The sequence below is a fragment of the Agrilus planipennis genome, unplaced genomic scaffold, assembly GCF_000699045.2.
Source record: "Agrilus planipennis isolate EAB-ADULT unplaced genomic scaffold, Apla_2.0 scaffold42, whole genome shotgun sequence".
NCBI classification, from domain to species: Eukaryota; Metazoa; Arthropoda; class Insecta; order Coleoptera; family Buprestidae; genus Agrilus; species Agrilus planipennis.
In genome coordinates this window covers 269,814-282,287 of record NW_020438888.1, presented here as the reverse complement: position 1 = coordinate 282,287, position 12,474 = coordinate 269,814, and the positions used below count along the sequence as shown (strand labels likewise).

The window sequence follows — 12,474 nt, the reverse complement described above, 5'->3', positions numbered from 1 at the left end:
ATGTGCATAATACAGGCGTATAATTCCAATATTTTCCAAAACATTCTAGTGTTACCTTAGAAGAACATATTGTTAGTGTTGAATTGAAAAACAGATACGCATACAAACAATATGAAATTACGGTCATGAACTTCAAGTTATAAATTTAAATTTTGCAAAAGAAAATTAAAACCATGAATATTCATGGTGGTATAACTATGTATACGAAGACTTTTACAAAACCGTTTCATTCCCATCTAGTAGGACCCGCCGTATATTAACAAGTAAATAAAGTGGTTTTCTAAATATCTCAAATTAACTGTGTGAAGTGTCCAAAACGTATATTTCCCCCATGAGGAAAAGATAGTTGCAGAATATCAGCATCGTTTTTAATTTTATGTGAATAAAAATTTAAATTTGGTTCTTTTTTTTGGATTCATTACCTATCACTACACGTAAGTACAATATTATTCCTTTTTTTTTTTAATTTTGTACAGAGGTTTATAAATCGTTGTGTATTAAAATTTCCTTTATTTATAATTAAAACAATACTAAAATAGATTAGGTTACATTATGGTTTGGTTCGGTTTGGTTTGGTTACTCTGAATGCTATTGGATGCATTAGTTTTTCGTGAAAACCTTATTTAAGGGGCGTATTAAAATATGGATCTAAATTTTTCTTTAAAGTCGAAAATTATTACAATAAGTCATTGTTATTTCCAAGTACGGTTTGAGAGAAAAGCAAGAAAAAAGTATTGGGTACTAAAAATACTGAAAACTACAATCTTAAAACATGCAGGACAAGGGGTTAGAGATCGTGTGTTGGGGTTATTTAATCACATATACGAGACAGAGAAAGCCCCGGAGGACCATAAACGGAACGTAGTAGTCGCCATATTAAATGAGAAGCGCGGATAGAAGGGAGATATTTAGAACAATTACCTGAACTAAAACTTAATTAAAAAATCTTAAGTAGAATCATATAGAGAAGGATGGAAAAAGGACTGAAGAACTACTAGGAGAAGACTAATTTGCGTTTGATAGAAATAAGGGAACGTGAAATACCATTTTAGCCTTACAGATAACAATAGAGAAAAAAAAAAAAAAAAAGTTGATTTATGACCGCCTACAAAAAAAGAAAGGATCCAAGTGCTCTNAAACACACAAAAGGGGTAGCTACTCCAGGTCCCGCAGTAACAGTCCCCACAACAAGTCGAGGAAAGGAAGGTAAGAGATTTTATTTGTCTTTTGACAAAACAAATTTTTAGTTATTTTTTAATTTTTAATTAATTTGTTTGGTGCCGATTGTTTTGATGTCTCATTTCGTTATTTACAGGGATAAAAGAAGGTCAAGGTCAATTAGCAACGAGAAAGACTTGAAGAACGATCGATATATCGATCGATACGACAAAAACGATCGATACGATAGAGATAGGTACGTGATTAAAGAGGAAAGGGATAGAGATAGATACGACGAGAAGGGCGAGAAGAAGGACAGACACGACAAGGGGGACAAACGATATGAAAAAGACAGAGAAGATAAATATAGGGAGGAGAAGTACAGAGATGAAAAGTACAGGGACGATAGGGAAAAATATGCGAGTAGGGATGAAAAGGAGAAGTACAAAAAGTCGAAACATAGGGAAGAAGAGTCTAAGAACAGGGACAGATCGAAAGACAGGCGGAGATAGAAGAGAAAGTGTTATGAAATGTTGGTTTCTAAAAGATGAGATGTTTTAAATTAGTGCTATCACGTTGACGATTTTGTTAGTGTGTGTTTTTTTTAAGTTAGTGGATTTTTTAGGATTCTTTTATACCTAAAGCGGAAGCAAAATGGAAAGCCTATTGTCTTAAGCATAAAAAATGACTTGTAATTTTTGTAAAATAATTTATAATGGGGACCGTTTAACGTCGAATTTGTTTGTACTGCTGGTCTCGAAAAGAATTACCTGTAAATAGCTGTGTATATATTAATGATATTAAATTTTATTTTATACGTTATGGTCGTTTAATTATAATTTTTACTTCCCTAAAACTAATGAATCAATTTAATAAGACGAAAAAGTACCAGAAAATATTATGTACTTACTAAATCAATCAAAAAATATTAATATATAAAATACCGGTATAAATATACAGTGTGTCACTACAGAATCTGACATTTAAAAAAAACAATAGGAACTCGAGTGATTATTAGAAAGCTGCTTTTGTTTAACAAAACACCAACATTGTCTTTGTTAAATGATTGTTACTAGTATATACAGGGTGAAACAAATCAGAAAAAAATGCTTAATACACACATGCAAAATTTATAAATATTTGATGAAATTATTAATTATTTTGCATTTTACAATTAATCAACATTGTCTATGTGCATAATACAGGCGTATAATTCCAATATTTTCCAAAACATTCTAGTGTTACCTTAGAAGAACATATTGTTAGTGTTGAATTGAAAAACAGATACGCATACAAACAATATGAAATTACGGTCATGAACTTCAAGTTATAAATTTAAATTTTGCAAAAGAAAATTAAAACCATGAATATTCATGGTGGTATAACTATGTATACGAAGACTTTTACAAAACCGTTTCATTCCCATCTAGTAGGACCCGCCGTATATTAACAAGTAAATAAAGTGGTTTTCTAAATATCTCAAATTAACTGTGTGAAGTGTCCAAAACGTATATTTCCCCCATGAGGAAAAGATAGTTGCAGAATATCAGCATCGTTTTTAATTTTATGTGAATAAAAATTTAAATTTGGTTCTTTTTTTTGGATTCATTACCTATCACTACACGTAAGTACAATATTATTCCTTTTTTTTTTTAATTTTGTACAGAGGTTTATAAATCGTTGTGTATTAAAATTTCCTTTATTTATAATTAAAACAATACTAAAATAGATTAGGTTANACACTCTATTTCGCTTACAATTGATTTCTAAACGTTTAATTAATTCAAGGTTAAGGTTAAACGGAAATTTTTAAAAGTGAGCGTCTATATTAAAAAGAAAATCGTAAAACTTTGGATTTTCAGCGACAATGGTTGTTTTGAGTAACGCGGAAGGTCAAAAATTAAACCCCGACGAAGAGGCAAAAGAACGATCCCTTTTGGCTGGGACCCGTTTAGCTCATCCACTTCCAGGGGATGAAGTTGTTATTTCAGGTACGATTCCTGCCACCGACGTTTAAATTTTTATTAGAACAACAATTTAAAACAAAAATTCGCAGGTGTCGCGGGTAGGTTTCCCGACTCCGATGATATTTATCATTTTCGGGATAATTTGTACAATAAGGTGGACTTGATTTCGTTTGACAACAGAAGATGGGAACCCAATCATCCCGAAGTACCTCACAGAACCGGGAAAGTTAACCATATTACCAAATTTGATGCTGGTTTTTTCGGTAGGTAAAGAAAAATACGATAACCCCCTCCCCTCCCTATGAAGATCTACCAGTATTAATCCTTTCCGTTTTCAAGGAATCCACCACCGACAAGTCAATTCTATGGACCCCATGTGCCGTATGATTCTTGAAAGGGCCTTCGAGGCCATTATAGACGCGGGCATTAATCCGAAGGAACTGCGGGGCACGAAAACGGGCGTGTTCATAGGGGCTTGCTTTTCAGAAACCGAAAAAACTTGGTTTTACGAGCGACTACAAGAAGATAGTTATGCAGTTACTGGGTAATTTATTTATTTCTAAGAAAATAGAAGGCTTTTTCAAGGCTTTTTCTGTTCCTCGTTAAAGTTGCTCGAGATCGATGTTGGCCAACAGAATTAGTTACTTTATGGGGTTGGAAGGTCCGTCTTTCACCGTGGATACCGCGTGCAGTAGTTCATCTTACGCACTGGAATATGCTTACAGATCGATTAGGGAGGGTACTTGTGATTCTGCAATTGTTGGTGGTACCAATCTTTGTCTTCATCCTATCGTGTCCTTGCAGTTCGCTCGGTAATTATTTCGTAATATACTCTCGGAAATGTACCTACTTATATCGTTTATCCAGATTAGGAGTGCTCAGTAAAGACGGCTCCTGCAAATCTTTCGACAAGAACGCCAACGGCTACGTGAGATCCGAATCGATAGCTGCCATATTCTTGCAACGGGCCAAAGATTCCCGAAGGATTTACGCTCAGGTGGTGCATGCCAAAACAAACTGCGACGGTTTCAAAGAACAGGGAATAACGTACCCTTCCGGCGCCGATCAGAAACAACTCCTGATTGAATTCTACGAAGAATGCAAGGTGGATCCCACCACGTTGGATTTCCTGGAAGCGCACGCAACAGGAACGAAAGTTGGAGATCCCGAAGAACTATCGGCTCTCGATCAAATTTTTTGCACCAACAGGAAAACTCCATTACCCGTCGGATCGGTTAAATCCAATTTGGGACACACTGAACCCGTTTCGGGAATGTGCTCGATAGTCAAGGTACTTTGGAAGCAAATGTCTTGGTAGGCATAGGGTCAATTTAAAAAAATTGATCTGTCTTAGGTTATTATTGGTATGGAGAATGGGTATATTCCTCCCAATATTAATTACACGGAACCGAGAGAAGGGGCTGAAGTTTTGGAACAGAAACGGATGGTCGTCGTCACGGATAAAACACCCTGGCCGTATAAAACGGGACTGGCAGGTGGGTAATCCTGTTTCTCCAATGTAACCAATCCACTACTAAGTATCATGCATTAATTAGGAGTCAACAGTTTCGGTTTTGGTGGTGCGAATTGTCACATCCTTCTCCGCTGCAATCAGAAGGTCAAAGTGAACAACGGATTGCCAAAAGACGACATTCCTCGACTGGTGTGTTTGAATGGGAGAAATCAATACGCGTTGAAGATGTTTGTGGAAGATTTGAGATCTCGCCCCCTGGATGCCGAATACGTGGCCCTTCTAAACGAAGCATTCAAGTAAGTCGTAATCCAAATATATTTTGTCACGCGTCAGAAATGATAATTCCTGTATCTTCTCGAAGAGATCATATTCCTGGATTCAAATGCAGAGGATACTCGATTTTAGCAAAATCAGGTGAAATTTCAAGCGATATTAAGCAATTCGATGAGATCAAAAGACCGTTGTACGTCGTTTTCGGAAACCCAGGATCCCACTGGTTGGAGGTAGGAAGGGAATTATTTGCCCTTCCGCATTTTGCAGCGACCATACAAAAGTAAATTCTTTTTTCATCGTTTGGTATCTCTTCCAAATTGATTCTTAAATTTCCAGAGCCCACGATCTGCTCAACCAAAAGAACGTCAACATTACTGATGTCATAATGAACACTAGCGCCAGCTTTCCCGAAAAGTTAACCCTCTTAGGGGGCTTGGTAGTACAATTAGGAGTTGTGGACTTGTTTAGGACTTTGGAAATAGAATCCAGCTATATCGTAGGAGTATCGTTGGGAGAGCTCACAGCGGCATATTGCGATGGCGTGCTAACGTTCCAGCAGGTTTTGTCGAGTGCCCATGCTGTGCTATATCTTGATGGCGCAACGGAAAAGAGCCAAGCATTGAAAGGTAAAAAATATTTGCAATAATAATTGTAAGAATTTTGCACTAGATGTAATGTTTCTTTCAGGAGATTCGGTGGTTCAAAGTCTTCGAAAAATCCTCCCCCAAAGCATAAAACCTTCAGGAAAGTGGATAACGGCTCAATCCTTGAGCAAAAAGGACGTAAACGGAAATCAAATTTCTCCCGAGTATTTTGCAAATGCACTTTTCCATCCAGGCGAAATCGGCAACATCACCAATTACATTAAAAGGAGGGCCGTTATTTTAGACATCACCGACGGAAAAATAGCCAAATATTTGTCTATAAAGGGCCAAGCCGATGAGATAGATATCATCGAAGTGTTTTCGCACTCCACAAAGGGCAAAAACCTTGTAAACTTTTTACAAGTAGTTGGAAGGTAAGTACAGACATATAGAGTTGGCGAAACGGGTTCATGTGGCTTTGGTAATTTTAGATTGTTCGAATTCGGCGTCGATCCTAAACCGAACAAAATATACCCTACAGTTCAGTTTCCAGTAAGCAGAGGCACCCCAATGCTATCACCTCTAATGAAGTGGGAGCACGAGAAAGATTGGCACGTTAGTTTTTACAACGACAAGGATAGTGCAAAGTGCGGCGAAAGAGTCCTTTCGCTTAACGTCAACGAAGTCGAATGGTCTTTCCTAACAGGTCACGTTATTGATGGTAAAAAAAGAATCCTTTAGTCCATCGAAACGTTTTATAAAATGAAACGTTCCAGGTCGAAATCTTTTCCCTGCAACTGGATATCTAAATCTTGTTTGGGAAACCCTTGCCATGGTTTTGGGGATGCTGATGTCCGACATGCAAATCGTTTTCGAAAATGTCAGGTTCAGCAGGGCTACTAACATTCCCAAAGGGGGCAGTTTAGAAATGCTGGTGATGATCCAGAAGGCTAGTGGAAACTTCGAGGTACGATAACAACGTTCCTGTTAGAATAACGTTTTCATAACAACGGGATTTTTAATCAGGTTATAGAAGGAGGTGTTGCTGTGGTAACGGGACGAGTAGCAAGACTGGACGACGTCACCAAAGAGGTGACAGAACTACCAATTCCGGCTGGAGCAACTGGTAGTGACATGCTGGCGTTGAACTCCAAAGACATTTATAAAGAACTGAAACTGCGAGGCTATCACTATAAGTAATGGGGATGCTTTTTCTCTATGTGGTTGACTAAAACAATTGGGTTTAATTTTGCAGAGGTCAATTCCGGGCTTTACAAAGTTGTGACAACACCGGTTCCAAAGGAGTTATAGCGTGGAACGGAAGCTACATAGCATTCATGGACAACATGTTACAATTACCCATTTTGAACATGGACACCAGAAACCTCTACGTTCCGACGGGAATCGAAAGGCTTATCATAGATGCCCGAAGGCATGTCCAATGTTTGCAAGAAGCTGGCGAAAAACCTGCCTTACCAGTTTACTTCTACCAAGATGCCAATATTGTCAAGTAAGCCTTCGATTCTGTTATAATAAATTTTTGTGTGACGATATATTTGTTAGGTCCGGTGGTATTGAAATTCGTGGTCTAAGGGCAAACAGTATACCAAGGAGGAAGCCTTTGGGAGAGCCTGTTTTGGAAACATACAAATTCATCCCCAACGAAACCACCTTAACAACCTTCCAATCGCTTACAGTTAATATGCAACTGTTACTAGAAAACAACTACGGGATCAAAATCAAAGTGGTCGAACTGCACGACGATGCCACGAAAGAAGAAGCAGAACCTCTTGCACCAACCATACACACCGTTTTGGGAAATCAACCCCTTATACAACCAGAAATGCTTATACTGTCAAACAAAACTCTTACCGTAAACAATGCAACTGTTGAAGATAAGAAACTGGAATTGGAAAGTAATTGTGCACTGGTGGTTGCTACCAATATATTAAGCAGACCAGAGGTATTTGCAGAAAATATTCGAGATGTTATGATCTATAAGATACGATTCGGTATTTCCAGGTAGTCAAGAATTCTTTCACTGCCCTTAAGGAGAACGGTTTCCTTCTGTCTAGAGAAGATTTGACCTTTGATCCTTCAGCAGCTGTTGTTGGCCAAAACGATTTGACCATTCTCACTGTTCATACCACAGAAACAGAAAAATTGGTGTTGCTCAGAAAAACCGTTTCCCCAAAATCATCCCCCGTAGTGGTAAAAGTGTCCAGCGATACCGATTCCTTCGGATGGCTCATTGAACTGCAGGAAGCGGTGAAGAGTGACAAAGCTGTGATTGTTTATGCCGAAAATGAACCCTTAAGTGGAGTAATAGGATTGGTGAACTGTATAAGAAGGGAGCCGGGTGGCGAAAATGTGAGATGCGTTTTCATTGCTGACGACGCGCCAAAGTTTGACATCAACAGCCAATTGTACAGGAACCAGTTAAAGAAAAATTTAGCTGTAAACATCCACAAAGACGGTAAGTGGGGAACTTACAGGCATTTGCCCTTGGAAGAGAACGTCCTCGTCGAGGCCGATCATTCCTACGTCAACACACTTGTAAGGGGTGATTTATCTAGTCTAAGATGGATTGAAGGATCTATAAAAGTTGATAAAGTTAACAACCCAGAAAAAATACCCATACAGGTAATGCTAATAACATTCCCAAAATCGAATGGAGCTGATTATGAGTTCATTTTATTATTTTCTTTTTTAGGTTTACTATTCACCCTTAAATTTCAGAGATATTATGGNAAAAATAATTGTAAATGTAATGCATATTTCTTATTCATAAATCAGTGCAACTTCTACTTTATTTTAAGTGAAAACAAGTGCTAATATTATTAACTTAAAAAAATTGTATGAAACTATAGCTGTTCCCCTGGCAGAGGCATTTTACTCATATTTATTGTATGCTTTAATTTATAATCTCAAACTGAAACATATTAACGATAAGTGTAACTTAGGATGGATTTGTCCTTAATCCTGAGGTAAAAGAAACTAAACACTTAAAGTTGTCTAAGAGAAAATTGTTTATCTCGTTAGATTTTGAGACCATTATTTTTTTTAGAAGATGTTCAAAACTGTTATGTTAATGTTAATTTCTGTTGAATATTATCTGCTAAGATTGAGTATTATCAAAACAATTTTGACACAAGTCGTTTTGTCAAATTTTTTGCCTTAATAGAGATTGACGACTTGTAGAAGCTTATACCAAATTTGCTTATAATTAGAGTGTGTTAGCAAACCCTCTCTTTTACAAGTCATCAATAATTGAGTCATGCATTGGGGACTTTTTGAGATCCCCACGAGAGTTCGAGAGAAAAGCTAACGTGGAAAGAACGATCGAAGACGAAGATGAACTGCGCAATTGTGCCTGCTACGCCGTTGCCTGCCATTAAAAAAAGATTTATCCCATTTTCCTCAATGAAATATTCGTTATTGAAAATTTTACTAGTAACCAGAGTAATTCTGTTGTAGATGTTACAGCGCGAAACAAGAAGCAATAATAATAAATAAAAATCTTTGGCAGTATCCGAAGGGTAGAGCAACGTAAACGAAGGTAAAAATATAGCCTCCCCCTCCACGTCCGTAAGGTGCAGGTAACGTAATTAAAAAGTGGTGGTTAAATTTTTGAAACGAAAGCAAAAAAAACATAATATCTGCAGTTATGCTTCATTATATTGATAATGTAACGTAATCTTTGAGGTGTAATTTGGAAACAAAGTTGAGTTAGAAAGTTTTACCACCATTTCTTATTTTTAAGATAGTGTTGTGTCGATTAAGATTAATTTACTGGCCGATTAATTGTGTTAGGTATCATAACGTGTTGGACGTTTTTCTTCCAAATTACATTCACAAAGGTTTTCGAAAGAGATGATGAAATCAAAAAATTGTGACGTGTTAAGATTAAATCCCTTTGAAAAATGGAGAGATTTAATTTTAACATGTCTTTTTTGTTTCTTTCTGTTTCAAACAGGCCCATAACGCCCGTCATTTTGGATCAGAATTACATCCAACTCAAAAATCAGGTCATCAAGGCTGAACGAAGGGTCCTGAAGGAACTGGGTTTCTGTGTTCACATTAAGCATCCCCACAAAGTAAATTCAGTTGCTTAATAGATTAACATATTTAGCTTGCTTTTTTGGTCAATTATATTTAAATGTTATTGACGTTTTAGTAACGAATTATAAAAGTACAGAGTGTTTTAGGATTATTTTATCAAATTTGAAACCAATTGTGAAAATTGTATCATTTAAATGGAATTAAAAAAAATCTTTAAAATCAAAATATTCTTTGGGCAATTCTTTAATTTAGTAGCTTTCAGACTTTGTTGCAAATAATCCCGAAACAGTCTCTTCTAGGACCTTTATATTTGTTTCCTCTTTTTACGCCTTTAGATCATCGTAATGTACCTGCAAGTCCTGGGCTACGAAAAGCACCAACAGTTGATGCAGTTTTCCTGGAATTACATGAACGACTCCCTTCGTACAGATGTTTTTGTGAGGTATCAGCCTGAGACAGTGGCGTGCGCCTGTATCTATTTGACCGCCAGGAAGCTGAAACTACCGTTGCCAAAGAACCCCGCGTGGTACTCCCTCTTCGGAGTTACCGAGGAAGACATCAGAGACGTCTGTGTCAGGATATTGAAGCTTTACACCAGACCTAAAGTGAGTAAAACTGTAAAAAGAAAATAAATGACTAATGGGAGGTTTTTGGGACAAGAAATTTGTCTTATATATTAGTTGTAAAGTAGTCTTAAACGAGTGTAATAGACCTTCAAGGGGCCTAAATTCGTCTTATGTATTTTATTTTGTGTTTTTTCTAGATAAATGTGGATGCCCTTGAGAAAAAAGTGGAAGATTTGGTGAAAAAGTACCAAGAGGCTAAAATAAAGGCTCGTGGAGGATCAGGGAATAACACACCTAATAACAATAGTCCTTCCAGTCCCAGTTCCCAGAAAACTTCAGGCGCTCATAACGCATGGGGTGGTTTCATAAGGTATTTTGTGCTCGTTATCGTTTTATATTTGTGTCTTGCCAGTGGATTTAATGGATTTTTTCACGAGTTGTTTTTGTTGTTTAGAAGTCGTGACCGTGAACCGTTAACGCTTACACAATGAGAAATTGCTAATAAGGGTGCATTCTTACATTGAATTCGCGTCACTATTTTAAATTTTAAATTCCAAATCCCTAATACAGAATAATACACTAGATTATGTTAATTGTACGATTTAAATATACACACGGAACGTTTTCAGGATACTGTTTTTGGACAATAAACTATATACTTGAATAAAATAAATATTAAATGAGTTATTTAATTTCAGCCGTTCCGGTAGCCATATAGTTCCGTCCGTTACTGAAAAAAGGTCCCGGTCCCGATCAGGGACCATTTCTCCCGTCTCTAAACACCATAAACGTTCCAAAAAGCACGCACGTTCTCGAAGTCGGAGTCCCAGAAACCACAAAAAACACAAAAGGGGTAGCTACTCCAGGTCCCGCAGTAACAGTCCCCACAACAAGTCGAGGAAAGGAAGGTAAGAGATTTTATTTGTCTTTTGACAAAACAAATTTTTAGTTATTTTTTAATTTTTAATTAATTTGTTTGGTGCCGATTGTTTTGATGTCTCATTTCGTTATTTACAGGGATAAAAGAAGGTCAAGGTCAATTAGCAACGAGAAAGACTTGAAGAACGATCGATATATCGATCGATACGACAAAAACGATCGATACGATAGAGATAGGTACGTGATTAAAGAGGAAAGGGATAGGGATAGATACGACGAGAAGGGTGAGAAGAAGGATAGACACGATAAGGGGGACAAACGATATGAAAAAGACAGAGAAGATAAATATAGGGAGGACAAGTACAGAGATGAAAAGTACAGGGACGATAGGGAAAAATATGCGAGTAGGGATGAAAAGGAGAAGTACAAAAAGTCGAAACATAGGGAAGAAGAGTCTAAGAACAGGGACAGATCGAAAGACAGGCGGAGATAGAAGAGAAAGTGTTATGAAATGTTGGTTTCTAAAAGATGAGATGTTTTAAATTAGTGCTATCACGTTGACGATTTTGTTAGTGTGTGTTTTTTTTAAGTTAGTGGATTTTTTAGGATTCTTTTATACCTAAAGCGGAAGCAAAATGGAAAGCCTATTGTCTTAAGCATAAAAAATGACTTGTAATTTTTGTAAAATAATTTATAATGGGGACCGTTTAACGTCGAATTTGTTTGTACTGCTGGTCTCGAAAAGAATTACCTGTAAATAGCTGTGTATATATTAATGATATTAAATTTTATTTTATACGTTATGGTCGTTTAATTATAATTTTTACTTCCCTAAAACTAATGAATCAATTTAATAAGACGAAAAAGTACCAGAAAATATTATGTACTTACTAAATCAATCAAAAAATATTAATATATAAAATACCGGTATAAATATACAGTGTGTCACTACAGAATCTGACATTTAAAAAAAACAATAGGAACTCGAGTGATTATTAGAAAGCTGCTTTTGTTTAACAAAACACCAACATTGTCTTTGTTAAATGATTGTTACTAGTATATACAGGGTGAAACAAATCAGAAAAAAATGCTTAATACACACATGCAAAATTTATAAATATTTGATGAAATTATTAATTATTTTGCATTTTACAATTAATCAACATTGTCTATGTGCATAATACAGGCGTATAATTCCAATATTTTCCAAAACATTCTAGCGTTACCTTAGAAGAACATATTGTTAGTGTTGAATTGAAAAACAGATACGCATACAAACAATATGAAATTACGGTCATGAACTTCAAGTTATAAATTTAAATTTTGCAAAAGAAAATTAAAACCATGAATATTCATGGTGGTATAACTATGTATACGAAGACTTTTACAAAACCGTTTCATTCCCATCTAGTAGGACCCGCCGTATATTAACAAGTAAATAAAGTGGTTTTCTAAATATCTCAAATTAACTGTGTGAAGTGTCCAAAACGTATATTTCCCCCATGAGGAAA

General features: G+C 36.3%; 3 protein-coding genes across 5 annotated transcripts in view; all 3 read left to right on the top strand.

Moving 5' to 3' along the window:
* The window catches only part of LOC108744898 (cyclin-L1), a 7,832-nt gene extending 5,854 nt beyond the window's left edge, over nt 1-1,978 (top strand). Inside the window, exons 6-7 of the mRNA XM_025981797.1 lie at nt 1,122-1,206; nt 1,316-1,978. Of these exons, the coding sequence (XP_025837582.1) occupies nt 1,122-1,206; nt 1,316-1,670 (440 nt within the window). The 3' untranslated portion in view covers nt 1,671-1,978. The remainder of the gene's footprint in view (nt 1-1,121; nt 1,207-1,315) is intronic.
* Nucleotides 1,979-2,574: 596 nt separating this feature from the next.
* LOC108744885 (fatty acid synthase-like) overlaps nt 2,575-12,474 on the top strand; it is a 19,302-nt gene continuing 9,402 nt past the window's right edge. The window contains exons 1-17 of the mRNA XM_018480843.2: nt 2,575-2,782; nt 3,021-3,149; nt 3,215-3,388; nt 3,465-3,669; nt 3,734-3,937; nt 3,993-4,416; nt 4,480-4,621; nt 4,682-4,895; nt 4,961-5,152; nt 5,209-5,498; nt 5,560-5,890; nt 5,948-6,177; nt 6,233-6,423; nt 6,483-6,652; nt 6,712-6,966; nt 7,020-7,419; nt 7,479-8,099. Coding sequence (XP_018336345.1) covers nt 3,026-3,149; nt 3,215-3,388; nt 3,465-3,669; nt 3,734-3,937; nt 3,993-4,416; nt 4,480-4,621; nt 4,682-4,895; nt 4,961-5,152; nt 5,209-5,498; nt 5,560-5,890; nt 5,948-6,177; nt 6,233-6,423; nt 6,483-6,652; nt 6,712-6,966; nt 7,020-7,419; nt 7,479-8,099 — 4,167 coding nt within the window. The 5' untranslated portion in view covers nt 2,575-2,782; nt 3,021-3,025. The remainder of the gene's footprint in view (nt 2,783-3,020; nt 3,150-3,214; nt 3,389-3,464; nt 3,670-3,733; nt 3,938-3,992; nt 4,417-4,479; nt 4,622-4,681; nt 4,896-4,960; nt 5,153-5,208; nt 5,499-5,559; nt 5,891-5,947; nt 6,178-6,232; nt 6,424-6,482; nt 6,653-6,711; nt 6,967-7,019; nt 7,420-7,478; nt 8,100-12,474) is intronic.
* LOC112906801 (cyclin-L1-like) lies at nt 8,214-11,764 on the top strand. Of its 3 annotated transcripts, none has more exons than XM_025981745.1 (6): nt 8,214-9,015; nt 9,433-9,553; nt 9,854-10,123; nt 10,282-10,454; nt 10,783-10,992; nt 11,102-11,764. In XM_025981745.1, the coding sequence occupies exons 3-6, from the start codon at nt 9,863-9,865 to the stop codon at nt 11,454-11,456; spliced, it is 999 nt and encodes a 332-aa protein (XP_025837530.1). In that variant the 5' UTR covers nt 8,214-9,015; nt 9,433-9,553; nt 9,854-9,862; the 3' UTR covers nt 11,457-11,764. The 3 variants fall into 3 exon arrangements, with proteins under 3 accessions (XP_025837530.1, XP_025837529.1, XP_025837527.1); XM_025981744.1 differs by having other exon boundaries at nt 8,214-9,055; XM_025981742.1 differs by having other exon boundaries at nt 8,214-9,553.